This window comes from Typopeltis vanoorti, chromosome 1 (genome assembly GCF_054136105.1).
Source record: "Typopeltis vanoorti isolate ZY-2024b chromosome 1, IOZ_Tvanoo_1.0, whole genome shotgun sequence".
NCBI classification, from domain to species: domain Eukaryota; kingdom Metazoa; phylum Arthropoda; class Arachnida; order Uropygi; family Thelyphonidae; genus Typopeltis; species Typopeltis vanoorti.
The window spans coordinates 161,801,736-161,825,545 of record NC_143549.1 but is presented as its reverse complement, the minus strand read 5'-3'; the positions used below and the strand labels follow the sequence as shown (position 1 = coordinate 161,825,545).

Here is a 23,810-nt window from a genome sequence, read left to right as displayed (position 1 = left end):
CAAATCGCCCACACTGACATCTTTGCTGCCTTTGTCAGTATGGTGATATGTATTGGCATCATGCTGACAATATCATATTTAAATAAAAATAATAATAATACAGTGTTTACTTACAAACTAAATAACTCACTCTATCACATGCCCATATAAAACAAAAACTATAATTTGTTAATCTAATATTATTAACTAAAACATATAAAAATAACTTAGATTTTGGCAGCACTAATAACAACACAACATACATAATGCAGTTCTATTTGTTTTATTAGTTCTCTTAGTTTTATTTTAATTACTTTGTCCTGAGGGCTGTTCAAAAAAAAAAAAAAAACAATTCATATTTATGAATTGTTATTATTCATATGTCAGAGCTTTTTTTCAACTTCTGAAATAGAATAGGAAGAGGGAGACTGCAACTCCACTAGACAAGTATTCCCTGCCTGTTATGACTATATCATGAAATTGTAAAGAAGTTTTAGCATGTGTAATTAAAACAGTAATTTCAGTAGCTTAATTCTTGCATATTCCAATTTAATTAGATATCAAATTACAACACACTTTGAATAAATGAGATGAAAAATTATGTGGACATCATTCAGAATTTTTTTAATGTGGTATATGGAGGAAATTTTAAAATGCACAGAATAATTTGGCATTATGAGTAGAAAAACTGTAGTGCTGCTTTAATATGTTCAAGTACTATGTAGGCATCACAAGACTGATCTTCACATTAACTGGTAGTTGTGTGTTTGTGTGAGAGAGAGATTAATTCTTCTCAGGTAAAGCTTTTATAAAAAAAAATCACAAACAAGATTTTGTTGTATGTGTCCACAGTGAACTCAGTAAATTTTTTAGAAAAAATGTTTTTTTTCCCTATAAAAATGACCCAAGCAGATAGCATGTTCATTTTAGAGTATACTTCAGAATTTAAGCTTATCGGTATATTTATGCTATTTATCATTGATTTATTAGTATGTTTTATCCTTCTTATGCTTTTGTTTACTAAAATTATCTTTTTTTTTAGTATGTCAGGTAACTTACTCAGTGATCATTCACAACTTCTGTGTGGGATTTGCAACCAGTTGTATTCTGAACCTCGTCTCTTATCATGTCTCCACACTTTCTGTACAACTTGCCTTGAGAAGTTGGAACCTTTTATTTTAAGCAAAAAGGATCAGAACATTGTTGATACCCTTAAGCGAACTAATTCAAAATTCAGTGTTAATGCTTCAAAGTCTGGGTATGAAACTCAAAAATCCAGTGCAACCTCTCCTGCCGCAAATATAAACCATGCCAAAAGCAGTATTACAAGGAAGAAAAGTACAATTTTGTGTCCAGCATGCAGCAGTCAAGTAGATATTCCATTAGGAGGGATTCGTAAACTTCCAGTTAATTATATTTTTCAGCACAGACTAACTGCTAATGCAGAAATTAAGGATTCAAATGTATATTGTGATTTATGTAGTGCTAATGTTGTTGCAGTATCATTTTGTGAAAATTGTTTAGTTAAATTATGTGGATTTTGTTGTGAAGCTCACAAGAGACAGCGTAAAACATTTCATCATCACATTCTTACACTGCAGCAAGCCAAATGTAATGGTGTTTTAGGAACTAAAAGGTATATACATTGTTTTGAACACATTGAGAAAGATGTGGAATTTTTTTGCCAGATATGTGAGGATTTTATCTGCAGTGACTGTTGTAGTAAAAAACACCAGCATCATCAATGTGATAATATTAATATTGCCAGTGAGAAACAGAAGAATGCATTAAAATCACATCTTTCTGGAGTAAAACCACAATTGCACACTCTTGAGCAAGCATTATGCAATGTTCAGCAAATGATCAAAAAGCTGGATTTACAGGTTTTGACAGTAACTGATGAAGTGAATACATTTATTGATGGATATATAGCAGCTATGGAAACTCATAGGCAGCATCTATTAAGACAAATTCAGAAAGTTCAGGTTGGTCGTCAGAGAGTGTTACGATTACAGCGTATACAACTAGAACATCTTCTTGGAGATTTTAGTCATTGGGAAGAGTTTGTGACATGTCTTGTGGAAGAAACTACACAGGCAGAACTTTTTTGTTTATCAAACATTGCACAGCATCGATGGGAACAGTTATCAAAATCTAAACTACCTCTTGAACCTTGTGTAGATGATACTCTTCAGTTTAATCCTAAACAGAAAAGTGGAATGCTGCATGGATATGTTCTTCAAGGCGTGGTTTCTTCTCAGTTTGTTTGTCCTGCTCGTTGCCTTCTAAAAGGACCAGGTAAGCAATAACTTTTATCATGCTCATTATGAGTCAGTATTTAAAACAGGAATTTGTAATTTCTAGAGTGCTTCTTTATTAGTTGCTTGGATTAAATTTATATATGAATCATGAACATAAATGATAGTTGCAAAATCAGTAGTACCAATTAAAATACAAATTTGTTTTTATTTTAGGAATCTTAAAGTCATTCCGCTGGTTTGGCTGCTCTGACTATTTTGTTCTTATTACTATTCGATCATCTAATATCACCTGGAAATAGATGACATAACATAATAGAAATTCCCTTTCAGTCATAATAACTTAGGAGATACCTTATCGATTCTTTATAGTATAAGTTTAATAGTCCTCTGAATTTTTCTTGCTGAACAAAAAGATGCCTCATAAGAGTCAAATTGAGCAATTTAAGGTCAAAAAACTTTATAGGGGCTTTTGACCTAATGTCCAATCCCAACCTTCTTGTGGTTGCAGCCCATTGGTAGATCTATTATTATTACTATTAACCTTTTTTGACCTAGTGTCCAATCCTGACCTGCCATTCATGATTATGCTTGTGTTTTTCACCTGTTTTTGACATAGTTGGTGTTACTGATTTACAAAAACTGGTGAGATAAATAACAAATACAAAGTTATGTTAGACAACAATCATTAGGTGATAGAAAGTATAGATGTACTATTCAATATGAATTATGAGGATAATCATGAATAGCAGGTAATATTTCAAGTAGAGCGATGTGGGCATATGTCCAAATGGAGAAATTGGACAAATCTTATTTGTGCCTTTCACAAAACATTCTAGGAAGGAAGAAGTTATGGAACTTTTTGAGTTATTAGAGAAGGCATAAAGAAAAGGATAGGTTGGTTATAGATTGGAGATCTAAACAGCGGTTTAAGAAATGAATACCAGACATTAGGGAATTGGCAGTAGTATCGTCATACCTGTTTAATAAGAGAGTGGAAAGAAGGTAAAATTGTTCCACTGCATAAAGATGGTGATAAGACTGTGGCTACAAATTATATGCCAATCTGTATATCTGGAGTTGTGGTGAAGATATTGTACTAGAGAGAGATTATTGAGAAGTAGGATACAGAAATGGGTTGATAACAGCAGTATTTTCTGTGGTTATTAGCATGGGTTTGTTAAAGGGAGATCATGTTTCACTAACTTACTTATGTACTATAATAAGGTGACAAATGTCTTGGAAAAGGAAGATGAATATACAGTGGTATACTTAGATTTTGCAAAACCTTTTGATAGACTGCCACATAACAAGCTTTAAATAAATTGAAATGAATGGGATTTGATAACAGACTTCTGAGTTGGATCAGTGACTGGCTGTCAGATAGAAAGTTGTATATATGGATGTGGTATCCAAAAAGAGGAAGGTGACCAGTGGTGTGCCGCAGGGACCAGTTTTGGAAACAACCGTTGTTCAGTTTGTATATTAGTGATATTGGGATCAGTTTAACTGGCAATATGCAGCTGATTGGAAATTATGCAAAATTGGGAAGAGCAATGCAGAGCCAAGCAGATGTTATGGCCTTACAGGAGACCTCGAATAGATTGCATGAATAGGCAGGTAAGTGGAACTGTCAGCTCAGTGTTGCAGAGTGTGAGGTTTTGAGATTTGGTAAGCAGTGATGGGTTGCAAAGTATACACTTGGTGGGGAAACTTTAAAGGAAGCAGAGGAGATGAGAGATTTAGGAGTGATGGTGGACAAGGACCTGAAATTCAGGGGCCACACTGCACAAGTTTTGAAGACATCACATTGGATAATGGCAAGGATGAGAAAGACCCTGACATGCAGAAACAAAGAGATTATGATGCCATTGTAAAAGGCCTTGATTAAGCCTCATATGAATTATTGTGCACAGATTTGCTCACTAAGTTTTCATGGTGATGAGGATATGTTAGAAAGGGTCCAGAGAAGATTCACTTAGGTAGTCAGTGGTCTTTGGAATGTGGAGTATGAGGACAGATTGAGAGAATGTAAATTGCAAGCCTCGTGAATAGGAGGAGGAGGGGGGGGGGATATGATTGAGACATAAGCTAGTCAGGGATTGTTATCAGGTTGACGTAGAGGAGATTTTTCATAGAATGGGAGAGGGGGTAGAGGGTGTGTGCAGAGGAGCGAGGAACAGGTTCTTTGCATGGAGAGTGGGTTAGTGAGTGGAATACACTGCCTGAGTGTGTTGTGAATGTAGACTTGAATCAGTTTAAGGCAGCACAGTTGGATGAGTGTTGTGTGCAATAGTATATACTGTATTTCCCGCAATGAGTCTCTGACTCCATGGAGGTCAGATGTTAATAAAATAATAATAATTAGAAGTGTGTTAAGAAAATTTGGAGAAAAGAGAAAAGCTAATAATAATGGTAAGTACCTGCTGGATTTCTGTTCAGGACATAGAGTAGTCATCACTACCACTGTGTTCCAACATAAAGATGTGCTCAAATTCTACAGAGAAATGATACAGGAAATAAGAAAAGTCTCATTGATTATATCATTATTGACAGTGATATCTTCACTCTGGTTCAGGAGAACAAGAGTTTTGTTCTCCTGAACCAAAGTGATTTGAATAACAGGTGATGATGATCGTCATTTAATTTTGAGCTGAATAAAATATCACATTGAAAAGAAAAATAAGTCAGTTTTGTAAAGAATCAAAGAAGAGCATCTTTCATAGGTGAACTGAATATTATTTAAAAAATGAGAGTTTGAAAACAAGAACCGAACTTGGGAATCTTACTGATGAACTCTGAAGAAAACATTCATTGATTCAGTCAGGAAGGCATATGTCATAGTTGTTTGCGAAAATAGAAAAATCCAATCTTCAGTCTAAATCTGAATTATTTGGAATTAGACTACTTGGGGAAGGGGGGGGGGGGGTTCAAGACCAGATTTTTACCTTATGACAGATATTCAAGAATTGATTGAACTATAATAATGATCTTTATATAAATGTTGTTGATCTTGAAAAAGTATGGGATAAAGTACTAGAGATAAAACTGTTCAAAACACAAGAACTTTTTTTTTGCAGTGTAGTACATCAGTTTCAAATCAGCAATTGGATGTATTTGCAACAGTTAGATGATCTGATGTTAAATTAGATGTAAGGCAAGATTGTAGGCTGTTTCCATTATTGTTGTAATCTGTATGACTAGATCATTAAGGAAAGTGGGTATTCAATCTGATATTCCAATAGGAGATATATAGCTTAGTTCTTTTACTCTATGCAGATCGTATGTTCTTAAATAAATCTTACTGCAAGTTTTTTGTCAAATTAAATAATTGCTGTGAGAAATTTGGTGTGCGAGTCAGCAGTGGAAAGACTAAAAATATAAACAAAAGAACAGATTGAATATTTTAGCTGTTTTCACAATTTTTATTGAAGACAGCAAATTAAATATGGAAATAGGTAACACAGTAAATATGTTAAAAATGTAGCTGAATAAATTTGTATGGAGTAAGAGAGGGAAATCAGCCAAAACACCATTTCTGCAGTATATACTACATTTGTTCAAACCAGTTCTGATATGTTGATTAGAGAGTTGAGATGGAAATGAAAAAATTTGATCAAAGAATGAAGACAACAGATATGAGAGTATTAATACATTTTGGAAAATTATGGAGACAACTACAGTGTTTGAGTAAAACTTTAGTTTAATATAAACCAAAATCCACATTCGACGTTTAGACCTTTATATCAAGGTCATCTTCTGGAGTGGAGCATATATACAGAGAAACAAGCTGCACTACAATCTACATGGTTTGTTAAAGTTACTGACCAACTGTTACAACAATTATTGTAAAACCTGTAAAAAAAAAAAAATCCTTAAAAAATCAACGCTAGAGTCCTATTATTAATGTTATCTATTGGTTGTAAAATTACAATGGGAGCAACAACAAGTCTATATATATGTGTGTGTGTGTATGTATAAAGTATTTTACCTTGTTTCCAATACTAGCTGAAGATTGCCTAGAGTCCTGACGTATGCTGGATACTAAATATTAGGTAGGCTGAACGTGTGCCATCCAGATTCTTGGAATTTTCATGCCACCATTATTGTTGATATTTGGGTAGTCGATCAGAATTTCGCAGGCTTCCTTAAATTTTCTTTCATACCAGGTTTTTGTATGGTGTAAAGAGCGGGTACTTTTCCAGTCGATTTGGTGTAAGGTGTTGAGAGCATGATCTGAGAGGCCTGCTTCACCAAAATGGTTATATTTAATGTATCTTATGTGTTCTTTCTTACGTATAGGGATTGTATGTCCTGTTTCACCAATGTACGGTAAGTTACAGGTACAGTGGATGCAATAAGCTCCAGGATGTGCCAATGGGAGGAGAGTGTAAAAGTTCGATGTAGCAGAAATTTTCGTCCGCTTAGCGCATCAACCTTTTACTGAAGGTCAAACCTCGAGAACGTGTAAATATGTTCATTGTATTATCTCTTAGTGTTGTTTATAGAATGTGTACAACCCAACAGGAATTAGTTTACTCCCTTCAAAGACAAAGCATGTAAAATTGAAAATGCCAACGGCAACACGGAGCAGTTGGGAAGTCGTTTGATTCCTGTGTGCATAGTCAGTCGCAGGTGGCCAACAAGGTCAGAGCAGAAAGGAACGAGTGAAATCAAACAGGAGTTCCGCAGGCCGACAGAATGGGATTAAGAACATAAGAGAGGATAGCGGCGAACGTTCCAGAATCCACTATCGGATTAGTAACATGAAAGGAGACAGCAGCAAAAGTTCAAGAAACCAACTATCATGTGATATTGTGAAGGGGTTCCAAAACTGAACCCAAGGCATGGGGTATGAGAGAGATATAAGTGAGGAATTGGGGAGTGATAGGATTTGACACCCAGAGAGATAGTCACCTAGTGAGTGAACCAGGAGGAGTTGCTGCCCAGATGTGGAGAGAATCTGATGGAAGGAATCTGGAGGTCGATCTGCGTAAAGCTGTTCGAGTCTAAAAGCAAGATGTCCCAAGGCAAACAAGGAGGGAGAACGAAATGTCCAGATGCTATTCTGCTCCTACAGAGTCTGTGAAAAGCCGACAATCGTAACCTCACCCGAGTTTTTCACACCGGAAAGTTGTCTTTCGCTCCCCGCTTGCTGACCCAATGAAGCCACTGGTACTCCGTGAACTTCGAGGTTAAGGACCCTAAAGCCCGGAGCAAAAAATAGGAACATCAGACACCGTGACTGATAGAAATAGCCGATGCATCAATAGAAGAACATTTCACGTGAGTGTGATATCATTTGTTATAAGTTACGTGTGCGGTAAGAAAGATATAATAACTGACTGTTGAGATTTATAGGATAGGATAGCCAGAGAATAACTAATGCGCTCTTTGTCATAGAAATTAATAGTTATGTGTAGAACGGAGTATAGCTAATTCCTGAAGAGTTATATGGGTTTTAAGAGTGATCTGTAACTTGTAAATAGTTAAGTCTGTGTTTTGGTATAATCGATAAATTAATGCATATGCTCTGATTATATAGATGCAGTTTAAACTAAGGTACTAAAATTCATGTGATAAATTAAGTAACATAAGTTAACTGAGTGACTGGAAAGGATTGATGTGTGTTTTAATGAATCACGGTATTTGCTATTTGTATCTTGTTATTGTTGTGTTACCTGAGGATTTGACATGTGAGATATTAGCTTAGAAAAGTTTTATCAATTAACGGAATAATCAGAAGAATATTTGTTATAAGAGGTATTTAGATATGCACGAATGAATGAATATGCATGAACTGATTTGAGATTTAACAGAGGATAGTTCCCCTGTACCTTTTGTATTGTATATTTCTTACTTAGCATTGATTAAATAAGCCCTTTGAATTTTAATAAGAATTTGTTGATTGATCTTATTTCATCGCAATGCATTGATCTGAAATAAACCATACCTATAAGCAAGTAGTCACTAGAATCATACTAGAGAGAGAGAGAGATGCCATGACTTTTTAGATTTTTCAGATTATAAATTTTGGTTAAATCATAGTCTGCCGGAAGTTTTCATATTTTCTTATACCAAACTTGGGACATGGAGGTGCAGTCAGAAATTAATATAAATATCCATGGTTCTGAGGTATAAGAAGCACTGAATCACTGAAGGTAGTATATGTAAATGAACCACTAGTGAATTGTAAGAAAAAGAGTATAAATAAACTAAGATAGGAAAAGATAACCCAAACAAACACCTCTAAATATTACAAGAGGATCCTTAGAGAAGTTGAATATATTTTGTAGGTGGTTTAAAGGTGGCATTGAGATTATAATGGTGTAGGATTGTGTTAATTTTTTCTGATAACCCTTTAATGTATGGGATGGCTATGGTTTTACTATAATCTAGATTCTTTTTTGATGTTTTATGAAGTACTTTATTAATACTTAAATATAAAGAGCTAATAAGCTTCATTTCGGCGATATAAACATTATTTAAATTAAGGGGATATTAAATCCCACATTGTTTTAAAACCGAATAAGAAACTCAAAGATTGGAATCAGAGAGTTTCATGCCGATATAGAAAACTATAAAGTATCGGCGACACTAGCGTTGGCTAATGCAAGTGACCCTAGTACGTAGTACAATACCGAACAACACATAGCAAAGGTGGTAAAGTTCTGATCGCTATTCTTAGGTATTTTCCATAATGTAAAAACACATTTCCTAGGAAATGTATGCTGTTATTACATTATGGTGGGAGGTCACAACCCAGACCAGTTTCAGCCTTTCTTGAGGCTTCATCAGTGAGTAGCTAGACCAAATTGATACCAAAGTGCATAGCGAAAAGAAATTATATACTCTGCTGTACGAGTTTCCAAACAGGTGCAACCATTAAGTTACTTAAATTTAAAGAGCTAATAAGCTTCATTTCGGAGATATGAACATTATTTAAATTAAGGAGACATTAAATCCCACATTGTTTTAAACACCGAATAAGAAACTCAAAGATTGGAATCAGAGAGTTTCATGCCGATATAGAAAACTATAAAGTATCGGCGACACTAGCGTTAGCTAATGCAAGTGACCCTAGTACGTAGTACAATACCGGACAACCGTAGCAAAGGTGGTACACTTTGGTATCAATTTGGTCTAGCTACTCACTGATGAAGCCTCAAAAAAGGCTGAAGCCGGTCTGGGTAGTGACCTCCCACCATAATGTAATAACAGCATACATTTCCTAGGAAATGTGTTTTTACATTATGGAAAATACCTAAGAATAGCGATCAGAACTTTACCGCCTTTGCTACATGTTGTCCAGTATTGTACTACGTACTCGGGTCACTTGCATTAGCTAACGCTAGTGTCGCCGATACTTTATAGTTTTCTATATCAGCATGAAACTCTCTAATTCCAATCTTTGAGTTTCTTATTCGGTTTTAAAACAATTTAAAAAATACTATTAATAAAAAAATTTATTAATAGTATTTTTGTTATAGCCTTGTTGGCCAAGTGGTTAGCGTATCCACTCTTCAGCCAAAAGGCTGCGGGTTCGAATCCCACTGTGGGCATGGATGTTTGTGTTTGTGGAAATACTAGTGGTGGTGGTGGCAGGCAGTAAATGGCGTTGGTGTAGTTAGTGGATTGAGTTGTGGAGTAGGTGTCCTCCCTCGATGAGTCTTTGGACTCTCTGGAAGTGTCGCATAATAATAATAATAATTATTTTGTTGCTGATGATTTTTAGTTCCTGTTTCATAGCTTGCTGGTTACAGCAAATTGTTATAGCTCTGTTTTTAAGGGCGTTAAAGACTCCATATTTTTGTGATAGTTGGTGGGGTATGAATTAGCATGTATGTATTGGCCAGTGTGTGTGTCAGTTTGCGGTAGACCGTGAAGGATAGCCTGCCTGAAGGAAGACGTGTGACCAGTGTATCCAGGAACAGGAGCGAGTTCTGATTTTCAATTTCGATAGTAAATTGTATGCATTCATGTTGTTTGTTCAGGTGGCTAAGGAATGTGTTTAGCGTTTGTCGCCCATGTGGCCAGATAATGAACACATCGTCAACGTATCTAAACAAATATCAAAAAAAATGAGAGTTTTAAGGAAAGTCAGTGGGGTTAACTGATCAATGGCAAAACAATATTAAAAATGAAGATTTAAGAAAGAAACATTGACATTATTAGCTTTTAATAATATGTGAACTGAGCTGATCTTAAGTGGCATGTTTACATGAACAGAAAGGAAAAGGAAGTATCAGCAAAACTGATATATCTGCTTAAGGGTCAAAGCTGTATAACTGAGAAGAGACCTCCATATAGCCTTTAAAGAAATGCAGAGAACTGACTAGGGCTTCTGACATTATGTCCAATTCTCACCTTCTTGTGGTGCACCCTGTTAGGTATTTACCTGGATACTGAACAGACGAGTGCGCAGGCAATTTGGGATTTAGCCAACCGAATTTCATTCTTATTGGCTTAAACTAAAATACAAAATGATGGTACAACATGACAGAATTCCATTTTAAGGTTAAACAAAGCCCGGTTAAACAAAGCCCCCCCCCCCCCCCCGTTGTTTTCGTCAGAGAACTAGAGCTAACAGCGAAAAGTCAGCGGCTAACAGCGAAAAGTCAGCTACTGGAACAAATCTGAAAACACACCCCAACTCAACATCACCAGAGTTAAAGATTGGTATTATCAACATAAGAAGCCTGAATGGCAAAGAAATGGAGCTAGCGGAGCAATTAGATTAGTACCAGATCGACATAATAGGGGTGACTGAAACAAAAAAGACAAAAATTGGTGAGATCTTTCTGAGCAATAAATACAAAATGTTATATTCAGGAAATGACAATCAAGGAAAAGAAGGAGTAGCCATAGTATTCTACACAAAATACGAGGCTAATCTTCTTGAATGGCAGGCGGTCTCAAGTAGAGTGATGTGGGCAGATATCAGAATGGGAAACTGGACAATGAGACTTATTTGTGCCTATGGTCCCACAGAAGGTTCTACTAAGGTAGAAGTGGAGGAATTTTTTGAGGCTTTAGAGAAAGCAGCTGACACAATGAAAAAGGAAAAGTTGGTCCTTATTGGGGATCTAAATAGCAGAGTTGTAAGTCAGCAGTTAAAATTGAAGGAAGCACAGGAAGATGGTTTAATGTTAAATCTGGTGTCAGACAAGGCTGTACATTATCCCATCTGTTATTCATTATCTATATGGATCACATTACTAAAGGAAAGTGGTATTAAACGTGGTATCAAAATTGGAGATGATAATGTCAGCTCTTTGCTTTATGCAGACGATGTTATACTTCTAAATAAATCCGCTACAACTCTGCAAGATTCCCTGACTAAATTGAATAACTATTGTAATAAATATGGTATGAAAGTGAATGGGAATCTATAGAACAAGTAAAACATTTCAGCTACTTAGGCATGATATTTCATGTTGATGGTGAATTAAATATGTAAATGGACAACAGAATCAACAAAGCTGGTATGGTAGGAAGTCAGTTGAATAAATTCATATGGAATAAGAGAGAAATTAGTCAGAACACTAAATTAGCTGTATACAAGACAGTGTTCAAACCAGTTTTAACTTATGGGTCTGAGAGCTGGATCAGAAGTAAAACACTTGACCAAAGACTAGAGACTGCAGAAATGAGAGTCCTGAGAAAGATTATAGGCATGAACAGATGGCATCAATGGCAGTATCATATTAAAAACGAGGATATTAGGAAAGAACTTGACATTGTCGGCATCCAGGAATGCATTAGTAGAGCTAATCTCAGGTGGTATGGTCACTCAAATAGAATGGGCGAGGAAAGATTAGCAAAACAAGTGTTCTCTGCCAGGTTGGCAGGAAAATGACCCAGATGACAACCAAGATATAGGTGGATCGATATGGTGAAAAGTGCCTTAGATGATAGAAATATAAGATCTGATAATGTTGGAGTCTTAATAAGTAACAGACTGATTTGGAGGAAAATTGTAGATAGGAAGTTAGTAATGATGTAAATTTTTCATGTAGTACTATCATATGCTGTACCCCCTCCCCTTGAGGGTACATGGCAGGAATTTGATTTGATGATGATGATATTAGCAAAACAAATGTGTTGGAAAAATTGCAGCGGTACTTTTGAACTGTTGAGACGTGGTTACAGGGTTGACACTGGGGAGTTCTTTCGCTTGGTTGAACAGTGGGGAGGATTGATGAAAAGAAGAAGGTGCAGAGTGGTTTCTTTGCATGGAGGGTGGTTGAACCATGGAATGCATTGCCTGATGGTATGGTGAGAGCGAGAACGGTTAATGAGTTTAAGGAGTGGTATGATAGACCGTGTTTCTTAGGGGGGGGGACCTCCTCTTGATGAGTCTTGATAGACCTTGTATTTCTTAGGAAGGACCTCCCAAGATGAGTCTTTTGACTCCATGGAGGCCTGAATAATAATAATAATTCTCACCAAGTTTGCATCATCAGCAAATAACTGAAGATCCCCAGTCAGTCCACATGATAGATCATTTACAAATAAGTTAAACAGCAGTGGCCCAAGAACAGAACCCTGGGGCATGCCACTGGTTACCCTCCTATTTTGAGACACTGCTTCATCATACTTGACTTGCTGTTATCATTCAGAGCATCAATCTCCGATCCATCTAACCAATATACTATATTCCCATCCTGTGCAGCTTGTACTCCAACTTATCATGTAGTAATCTATCAAAGACTTCTGCAAAATCATAATATCCAACACTTATGACACCTGAAGTTATACCTTCTTTCCAATCCCTAGGAACCCTGCTCACTGCAAGACTTTCATTAAATAACCAGGTCAGTGGCATAGCTAACTGTTATGCACATTCCTTAAGAATACATAGTGATATGACATCCATTTCCACAGCCTTATTATTATCTAACCCAATCAACATCTGAAACACTTTATTCTTTCACTTCAAATTCTCCTAATACTTGTCTCTCTTTTACATATTGCATAGTATCATTTACACCAGTATGATATATGTTGATAAAGTGCTTATTCAGTAATTTCACTATGCAATGGTCACTCTGCTGACATGACTATTCACCATCAACCTTCTTCTTCTTCTTCATGTAGCTTCCTCAGTGAGAGGGTGTAGCATCATGTCCTTCCAGTTCTCTCTGTTGGTGGCATTTCTTTTTGTTTCTGCATAGCCATGTGATCCTGTCCATGATCTTATCTTCAAGCCATGTCCTTCGTTTTTTGCCTCTTGATCCTTTTCCCATAATTTTTCCTTCTAAAACTGTTAATATCTGCTGTCCTGCTGAACCTCTCAGTACATGTCCTGCCAGTCTCATCTTTCTCTGGATCATTTCCTCTAATAAAGATCTCTGTGTTCTTATTCTCTGTAGGACATCTGTATTTGTCACATGTTCTGTCAATGGGATTTTCAGAGCTCTTCTATAGCACTACATTTCAAAGGCCATTATCTGTTGCCTTACTCTCTTCTTGAATATCCAGATCTCACTTCCATGTGTGAAAATTGGCCACACTAATGTTCTTATCATTCTTTTCTTTGTCTCGATACTCACAGAACTTCTGAGCAGATCTTTATTTTTCCAGAATGCATCTTTAGCTATGGCTGTTCTTATTTTTATTTCTTTATCTTGCTTTCCATCTGCAGTAAAGTAGGTGCCTAAATATTTGTATTCTATTGTATGTTAAATTTTCATATTGTTTATGAATATTTCTGGCCCAGATCTGCTTTCTTTTGAGATTTTCATAATTTTTTTTTTTTGCATTAATATCTAATCCAGATTCTTTACCTTCTTCAATTAGTAGCTGCAGTAATTTAATTAATTTAATTAATTTATTTCTGTTTTCTGCTATTAGAATGGTATCAGCATATCTAAGATTGTTGTATTTTATACCATTGATACTAATTCCTGTATTTTGTTTTTCAATCTTTTTCATCACTGTCTCACTATAGATATTAAATAGATTTGGTGAAAGGATACAACCTTGTCTAACTCCTTTTTATTTTCACTTCAGAAGCCTCAGAGTTAAGCAGCTGCATTTTCTGTTTTGTGTAAGTCATTTTTATAATTTTAAGTACATGCTCTTCTATGTCTAATTTATCTAATGTATTGAACATTTTATTATGTTTTACCCAGTCAAAAGCCTTCTGAAAGTCTATGAAGCATATGTAAATGTTCCTATTTCTTTCAAGCGATCTTTCTATTAGTATTTTTAGTCAACCTACCATAATTATTTTTCCTTGCTTGCCATATAGCAGAATTTCCTTGAATTAACCTGGGCCTGACCAGCCAATCTCCTCTCATACTGCACCTTTTCTTTCTGTACCATGCTCGTTACTTTCCTAGCCTTCACTTTTATACTCTTCATGGATCTGATCACCACCATCTTATACCTCCTTCTTAACCTTTTTTGTTATTCAAATTAAGTGGATATTGAATCCAACATTATATCAAAGCCGAATAGAGAAACTACAAGAGTTTTATGCCGAATATAGAAATTATAAAAGTTTTGGCAGAGCCAAGCATAAGCAAACCTTTCATGACAGGGGAAACTCATAGTAAAGGTGGAGTAAGCTCTCTTCACTCTCCTTAGTATTTCCCATAATGTAAAACATATCTTCTAGCAGACATGTATGATTTTATACATTATGAGGGAGGGTCACTACCCAGACCGGTTTCGACCTTTGTTGAGGTCTCGTCAGCGGGAGCCAGACCCAGCTGTAAATACTCAGGTTGAAGTGATGCAGAACTTATACTTTACCATACGAGTTGCCAAAAAAAGGTGTCACCTCACAAAAGGCACCAAGAATTACTGAAAAAGCCAAAAGGCTTACTTCAGCGATGCAAAACTATTCAAATTAAGTGGATATCTGGAACTCGGGGGCATTATTATGCCCCCGAGTTCCAGACTGGTAGGCCGGTTCTCCTTGAATTCTGATGACTCGAATTTTGAAGACTCAAAAGGGGGATCCCCACTTGGCTCCTAGGGTAGCCTGTGAGTGTTGAGTCTTCAAAAGGGGGGGGGCCCTACGGCACCCAACCCTTCGAGTTACAGACTGGTAGGCCGGTTCTCCTTGAATTCTGATGACTTGAATTGTGAAGATGCGATACTCAGGGTAGCCCCTGAGTTTCAAAAAACGTGACATACAGACGTGACATAAAAAGACTTATCATTTTATATATATATCTGTACAGGAACCAAACCTTGGAGATTCAGTGGCAACCTTGAAGAGAACCCTGATTGATTCAGCCAGAGAGGCATGTGGTGAGGTTGTCTGCAAGGATAGAAATATCAGAACTACATGGTGGACACAGGAAGTTAAAGAGGCAGTGAAGGAAAAGAAGAAAGCATATCAAAAGTTCCTGGCAAATAAGTCAGCTTGTGCTCTTAGAGAATACAGAGACAAATGTAAGAAAGCTAAACACTGTGTAAAACTAGCTAAACAAAAGTCATGGGAGGACTTCGTCAAGAACATAGAAAATAAATATCAAAAAGGTGGTAAGATATTCTGGAGGTTGTTGAAGAAGCTTAGATGCTTGGTGAAGAAAAGCTTGGTGAAGAACAAGCTGGATTCAGGCCAAATAGAGGGTGTCAGGATCAGATCTTCACTTGACGACAAATAGTTGAGAAATCATGGGAATATAACAAAGATCTGTATTTAAGTTTTGTCGATCTGGAAAAGGCATATGACAAGGTACCAAGAGAGAAGCTATTCAATACGATACAGTTATATGATGTCAATTGGGCATTATATTAAGCAATACTTAGTCTGTATTTGAGCTGTAAGTTGGCAGTTAGAATTGAAGGAAGTACAGGAAGATGGTTCAATGTTAAATCTGGTGTGAGACAAGGATGTACATTATCCCCTCTGTTATTCATTATCTATATGGATCACATTATGAAGGAAAGTGGTATTAAACATGATATCAGAATTCGAGATGTTAATGTCAGCTCTTTGCTTTATGCGGACGATGTTATACTTATCAATAAATCCGCTACGAGTCTGCAAGACTGTTGTAATAGATATGGTATGATGGTCAGCAATAAAAAGACAATGAAAATAGACAGAATCGTTTAAAATGTCAACTGTATTGTGAACGGAGAACGAGTAAAACATTTCACCTACTTAGGTACGATTTTTAGTGAAAATGGTAAATGAAATATGAAAATAGACAACAGAATCAACAAAGCTGGTATGGTAGGAAGTCAATTGATTAAATTCATATGGAATAAGAGAGAAATTAGTGGGAACACTAAATTAGCTGTATACAAGACAGTGTTCAAACCAATTTTTACTTATGGATCTGAGAGCTGGGTCAGAAGTAAAACACTTGACCTAAGACTAGAGACTGCAGATATGAGACTCCTGAGAAAGATTAGAGGTGGAAATGATATTGCCACAGATGGCATCAATGGCAATATCATATTAAAAATGGCGATATTAGAAAAGAACTTGATATTGTCAGCATCGAGGAATGCGTTAGCAGAGCTAATCTCAGGTGATATGGTCACTTAAACAGAATGGGTGAGAAAACATTAGCAAAACAAGTGTTCCCTGCCAGGTTGGCAGGAAAATGACTCGGAGGAAGACCAAGATATAGGTGGATTGATACAGTACAATGTAGTACCATTATATCCTGTACACCCCCTTGAGGGTACATGGCAGGAATTTGATGATGATGAGGAGATACACACATATGTATGTAGTGTGTGTGTGTGTTTTTATATATATTTCTTCTGTGTGTTTTTCTTGCACCTATAAAAAAAATAGTTTAATTCATTCCATGAGTACTAATTCCGATATTGGTTATGTGTTGGTTACCCCTAACTATTAATTTTCAGGAAATAAATGTTTACTGAAATATTAATTATAATAACTTTGATTAATACTTTCCTATATTTCGGCAATGTTGCATTGCCGTCATCAGGGATCAGAAAAACAATGATGTGTATGCAGGCACTAACACTGGATAAATGAAGCTAGAGATGTCATTTACATTTTGGAAAATTATGGAGACAAGTACTGTGTTTGAGTAAAACTTTAGTTTAATATAAACCAAAATTCACATTCGACGTTTTGACCTTTATATCAAGGTCATCTTCTGGAGCATATATACTATTTACAGAGAAACAAGCTGCACCACAATGTACATGGTTTGCTAAAGTTACTGACCAATTGTTACAACAATTATTGGCCTGACCTCTGGTGAAAAAAAAAAAAAAAAAAAAAAAAACCTTATTACATTAATGCTAGGGTCCTATTATTGATATTATCTGTTGGTTGTAAAATTACATTGGGAGCAACAACAAGTCTATATATATATATATATATATTCTGATTCTGATTTTCAATTTCGATAGTAATCAGAAATTGAACCCGTTCCTAGGTACACTGGTCACACATCTTCCTTCAGACAGTCCATCTTTCGAGGTCTACCGCAAACTGACACACACTGGCCAATACATACATGCTAATTCATACCACGACCTATCACAGAAATATTGAGTCATTAAAACCCTTAAAAACAGAGCTATAACAATTTGCTCTAATCAGGAAGCTCTGAAACAGGAACTAAAAATCATCAGCGACACATTTATAAATAATAGCTATAACAAAAATACTATTAATAAAGTACTTCATAAAACATCATCAAAAAATAATCTAGATTACAGTAAAACCATAGCCATCCCATACATTTAAAGGGTTATCAGAAAAAATCAACAGAATCCTACACCATTATGATCTCAATGCCACCTTTAAACCATCTACAAAACATGTTCAACTCCTCTAAGAATCCTCTCCTCCCATTGGCACATCCTGGAGTTTATTGCATCCACTTCATCTATAACTTACCGTACATTGGTGAAACAGGACGTACAATCCCTATACGTAAGAAAGAACACATAAGACACATTAAATATAACCATTTTGGTGAAGCAGGCCTCTTAGATCACGCTCTCAACACCTTACACCAAATCGACTGGAAAAGTACCTGCTCTTTACACCATACAAAAACCTGGTATGAAAGAAAATTTAAGGAAGCCTGCAAAATTCTGATAAACCACCCAAATATCAACAATAATGGTGGCATGAAACTTCCAAGAATCTGGATGGCACATATTCAGCCTACTTAATATAATATTTAGTATCCAGCATACTTCAGGATGCTAGGCAACCTTCAGCTAGTTATGGAAACCATTCCATATCAACTGGTTGAAATTTATATGTATAATCAAGTTAATGTATATATATATATATATATATAGACTTGTTGTTGCTCCCAATGTAATTTTACAACCAATAGATAATATTAATAATAGGACGCTAGCGTTGATTTAGTAAGGGTTTTTTTTTTTTTCCCACCAGAGGTCAGGCCAATAATTGTTGTAACGATTGGTTAGTAACTTTAGCAAACCATGTAGATTGTAGTGCAGCTTGTTTCTCTGTATATAGTATATATGCTCCAGAAGATGACCATGATATAAAGGTCAAAACAGCGAATTTGGATTCTAGTTTATATAAAACTAAAGTTTCACTCAAACACGGTAGTTGTCTCCGTAATTTTCCAAAATGTATTCTGATCACCGTGTAAGCCTAAAAGAAAAGATATCGTTTAAAAGAATGAAAAAAAAAAATACTCAAGAAAAATTTATTGGTCTTTGAATTCACTCCTTTAACTTTAACTATATCCTCTCTAAAGAGGATTCACATTCTCATTCTAGTTTTCATAACAATGAAACCAAACAGCTGTTGCTTAGCTGTGCTGCTAAGCAACAGTGTCTCTCTCAATGTCTGCACATGTGTGCTCTTGCTTACTGCTGGTTTGAACTCACTGGTGCTCCTCAGAAGGGTAGGACAAAAAGTCTTTCAGAAAGAGGACAGTTTTATTGTGCAGTTTTCATATACACACACACACACACACACACACACACACACTCGGGTCTCTTTTTATGCGGATTTGAAGTTATGCGGTGCATGCCCACAGATACGAGACCTTTTGAGACTTTTGCGCATGTTGACAGAAGGAGAATCCAGCTTTTCCCAAACTTTTCCTACGATGGAAACACTTCACAAATCCTGAAATTTTCATGGAACACCTTGGTTATTTTGTAATGTATTCATTAATAATTAATTAAATTTGGCCCAATGGAGGGAAAAAGCACCAAAGAAGAGCAATTTCTTTGGAAATGAAAACTGCAATTTTAAATCACTTAGCAAAAGGAGAGGGATCTACTGTGATATTGGTAAACATTTTAATTTAGGCAAATCTACTATAAGAGCAATTAAAAAGAATGAAGTCGCAATAAGAAAATCTGTCATTTCTGGCACAAAACTAAGTGCCAAATTATCATTGTACTCAAGAGATGCCTTATTAGAAAACACGGAACGAGCACTCATAATTTGGATTGAAGAATTAACTCAAAGGGGAATTCCTATAAGTGGTTATTTAATTAAATAAAAAGCTTTTCGGTTGTATGAACAGATGAAGCAATTGGAGCCATCTACTTCCACTTCTCAGGCTGATAAAGAATTTTCAGCTAGCAAAGGATGGTTAACTGGGTTTTTAAAAAGGAATGCACTTCATAACGTGACGATTACAGGTGAGGTTGCAGCAGCAGATGAAGCAGCAGCCAAATATTTTCAAGAGAAGTTATCAAAATTATTGAAGATGATGGATGTTGTCCCGATCAAGTGCTTAATGCTGACGAAACAGGATTGTTTTGGAAGCAAATGCCTAGTTGAACTTACATCGCAAAGTCTGAAAAAAAGCAAGAGGGTTAAAAGCAAGCAAAGATCGAGTAACATTGTTACTTTGTAGCAATGCATCAGGAGATCTAATGTTGAAACCCCTCCTAGTAAATCGATTTCTAAGACCACGTGTTCTAAAAAGCAGAGATCTGAACAGCTGCCGGTACATTGGATAGTTAATACATGGGTAACAACTGCTGTATTTACTGAATGGTTCAATAATTGCTTTGTACCAGAAGTGAAAATATATATGAAGCAAAAAGCTCTAGATTTTAAAGTTTTATTAATTGTTGACAATGCACCAAGTCATCCACATTTAGAACATCCAAATGTGCAGGTAGTGTTTTTTTCCACCCAATACAACAAGCGTTATTCAGCCATTAGATCAAGGCATAATTGCTACTTTTAAAAAATATTACGTTGAGCACACTTTTCGATTTATATTGGATAAACTAGAAAATGGATCATTAACAGTAACTGATGTTTGGAAAAAAATTTCTATTTTGGATGGCTTAAATCATGTTGCATCTGCTATCGCTGAAATAAGACCACAAACTTTAAATGCTTGCTGGAAAGCAGCTTGGCCTGGATGTATTGCAAACATCTACATTATCAGCTGAACTCGTTACATTGGCAGATGAAATTGGAGAAAGTTTTGATACATTTAGCCAGAAAGATGTAGATGAATTGCTTGTGGATAATGCCTTAAGTGACTATGATATTATTGGATATCGATTAACTTTAGATATTGTCGAAGATTCAGAAAACGATAGTGAAGCGGAAGAAAAACCTGTCCCCTTCACTGCAAATATAATTCGAGAAGGTCTTGAACTGTGCAATAAATTGGAAAATCATTTTCTTGTTAATGACACAAATTCTGAATAAGCCTTTAAATTCCAACATGAGCTGAAGAACTGTATGTCTGGATATCGCGAGCTGTATAAAAATTAGTGAAATCATCATCGCAAAGTTTATCATCATTACATTGTCAGAAGAAAAAAAATCAGCACAGAACAAGGGTGAAGCTAATTCTGTTTGTGAAGAACCATTGTCTTTACCATACAGATCTGATGTGCTGACTATCTTCTGGTGATGAAAGTGATTTTGCACCAGTTCGCAAACGTTGCTGAATATTGTCTAATAGCGATGATAATTCTGATGACAGAATGTTAAAAAAAAACAATGTTACTTTTCAATAAAATTAAATGAATAAAGCTTTAAAACCAACTTAGGCATTCTTATTTTCTTGATTTTTCATAAACTTTTTTATGCGATTTTAGGTTTATTTTAATTCATTGCTTCGGTTTTATACAGTTTTAGAAATTTATGGAACAGATCCCTGATTTTTCAACGTAAGTTAGGCCTTTTTTGTGCAATTTTTTATATGTGGGTTTTCTGTGGAACGTATCTATCGCATAAAAAGAGACCCGACTGTATGCGTGTGTGTGTGTGTGTGTGTGTATGGAAGTTATTAAACTAAAATAATTGTAATTTCTTGATACCTGCTGGAACTTGAAAAACTGTCATCTCCATGTATTGTCTTCTTCACCATTATTAAAACTTTCCGAAGTTTAGCAGTATTTTATAACATAGAGTTACAAACTCTTTTAATAATATCTACATTTTATAAAATGATTTATTAATATAATTTTTTTTAATTCTTATCATGGATATGAGGACAAATGAATTTAATTATAACACTGAATTAAATTTTGAAACAGTATTAAAAGGATCTGTATTACATTATAGTAAATAGAAGGTGGGGGAGAGAAATGAAATACATGTAATTATCCCAATTTCTTTCCAATTATTTTATGGGCTTGCTTTATACATCAATCACTTAATTTATAAAAATAAAATAAAATGTGGTGTATCTGAAGGAAGGAAGGAAGGTCATCACAACTCCACAATTTGCTTACAGTTCCAGTCTTTTAAATCTCCTGAAGGCAAAGATCCTTTGTTGTTCTATGGAAGTTTTTTCACTTTGCTATGCTACCAATTATATATTGGGTTTTATCCTTTATCCAAGTATAAGCAAACAAAGTTTGTGCCTGAAGTACTTGCAGGACTTGGCAACTCATGGTAAAGGTGGTAGAAGTTCTCATCACTTGCCTTAGTATCTCCCATAATGCAATGCACATTTCCTTGCGGGCATGTATAATGTTATGCATTAAAGGAAGGGACTACCCAGACTGTTTTTCGACCTTTGTCTCATCAGTGGGAGCCAGACCCATAGGTGGTGATATTAAGTGGATGTAATTTAGAAGTCATATATACCTATTTCAGTCCTGAAAGTACTTCAGGTGCAAACTTTGTTTGCTTACTCGCTTGGATGAAGAATAGAACCCAATATATAATCCTTTGTTGTTGTCGAGTCCATTGAAGAGCTTCTAGATATGACCATGGATCTATGGAACCTGCTTTGGCAGTCTGTTGCATTTAATGGAGTAGAGCTTTTCTTTAGGGTTGTTGTCAAGTTTTTGTAGAACAGCAGCAATTGCTGGACAGGAATAGATATGGGCAGGTGTTAGTTCAACTCGTGGACAGTTCTTGCATGATTCATAACTCTTACTACCATCTGGCTGTATTTTCATGTCTTTAAAATGTTCCGTGTTTAGTCTGGTGATGATTGTGGTTATCTCTCTATTTTCATTAATTTCACTGATTTCATTCTTCTTCTTGATAGTTTGTTTTACCAATCTTATTTTTGCGACAGAGTTAGCATCAGTTAGTGATAGTGGATGTAATTTTTGAGGTAAGTATCTTGCTTCTTTTTCTAGTCTCTCTGCTCTTTCATTTCCTTTTCCTTCCATTTTAATTTCATTAATTTCACTGATTTCGTTCTTCTTCTTGATAGTTTGTTTTACCAATCTTATTTTTGCGACAGAGTTAGCATCAGTTAGTGATAGTGGATGTAATTTTTGAGGTAAGTATCTTGCTTCTTTTTCTAGTCTCTCTGCTCTTTCATTTCCTTCAATATCTACATTGACTGGTATCCATTGAAGTGTACAGTTCTTATTTTTCAAATTTAAAGTTGTTAGTAGTTTATGAATTTCTTGTGTGAATTTTGTTTTTCCATTTTTTAATGCCACTAATGCAGATTTTGAGTCTCTGTAGATGGTTATTTCTTCTGTAATGTTTATTACTGGATTTGAGAGATAGAACTTGAGAGCTGTTTGTATGGCTGTTAATTCACAAGTGAAGTTTGAAGGCTGTTTTGCCAGCTGTGGTTTTAATTTGTGTTTCCTTGCCTCCAGGTAGAGTTCAGAATAACCCCTGAACCTCTTTGGTTGAGTGCTTCATCAGATGATCCATCAGTGTAGGCAGTGATATGATTTGGATTATTTAAGTGATGTATAGTGTCAAGTCTTTTTCTTTTATTTTCTTGCCGTGAATCCTTTTTTGAACAGGGTTCTAGGAGATTTAAGTTTATCATTGTATTTTTTGGTAGAATAGTGGAAAAGAATGGCTCTTTCTTATTTCAATGGACAGGTGCTCTAAGTTGATTTGTTTTCTAGTTTCATGATCGTATTGTAAAGTAGGTGATTTCTTTAGTCTAGATTTTCTTGTCCAGGATCGAAAGTCCTGAGGGAGATGTGACCCTGTTGTTGGCTCCTGATTCTGTTAGTGAATTTAACTGTGGAGAATTTTCGTCTGTCTTTTAGTATGTGAAGCCCACATTCTTGTTGAGCTTTTAAATTATTAATGGATGAGACTGCACCTATAATAATTTTTGCTACTCTTGATTGTACTCTGTCTTTTGAGCTAGTAGAAGCTGTAGCCCAGATTGATGAGGCATATTCCATAGTGGGTTGTACGAG

General features: G+C 35.6%; 1 protein-coding gene across 1 annotated transcript in view; it reads left to right on the top strand.

Annotated features, from left to right (window-relative positions):
- LOC150110588 (E3 ubiquitin-protein ligase TRIM45-like) overlaps nt 1-23,810 on the top strand; it is a 130,347-nt gene that overhangs the window by 51,845 nt on the left and 54,692 nt on the right. Inside the window, exon 3 of the mRNA XM_090394989.1 lies at nt 1,022-2,277. Within this exon, the coding sequence (XP_090251115.1) occupies nt 1,022-2,277 (1,256 nt within the window). The remainder of the gene's footprint in view (nt 1-1,021; nt 2,278-23,810) is intronic.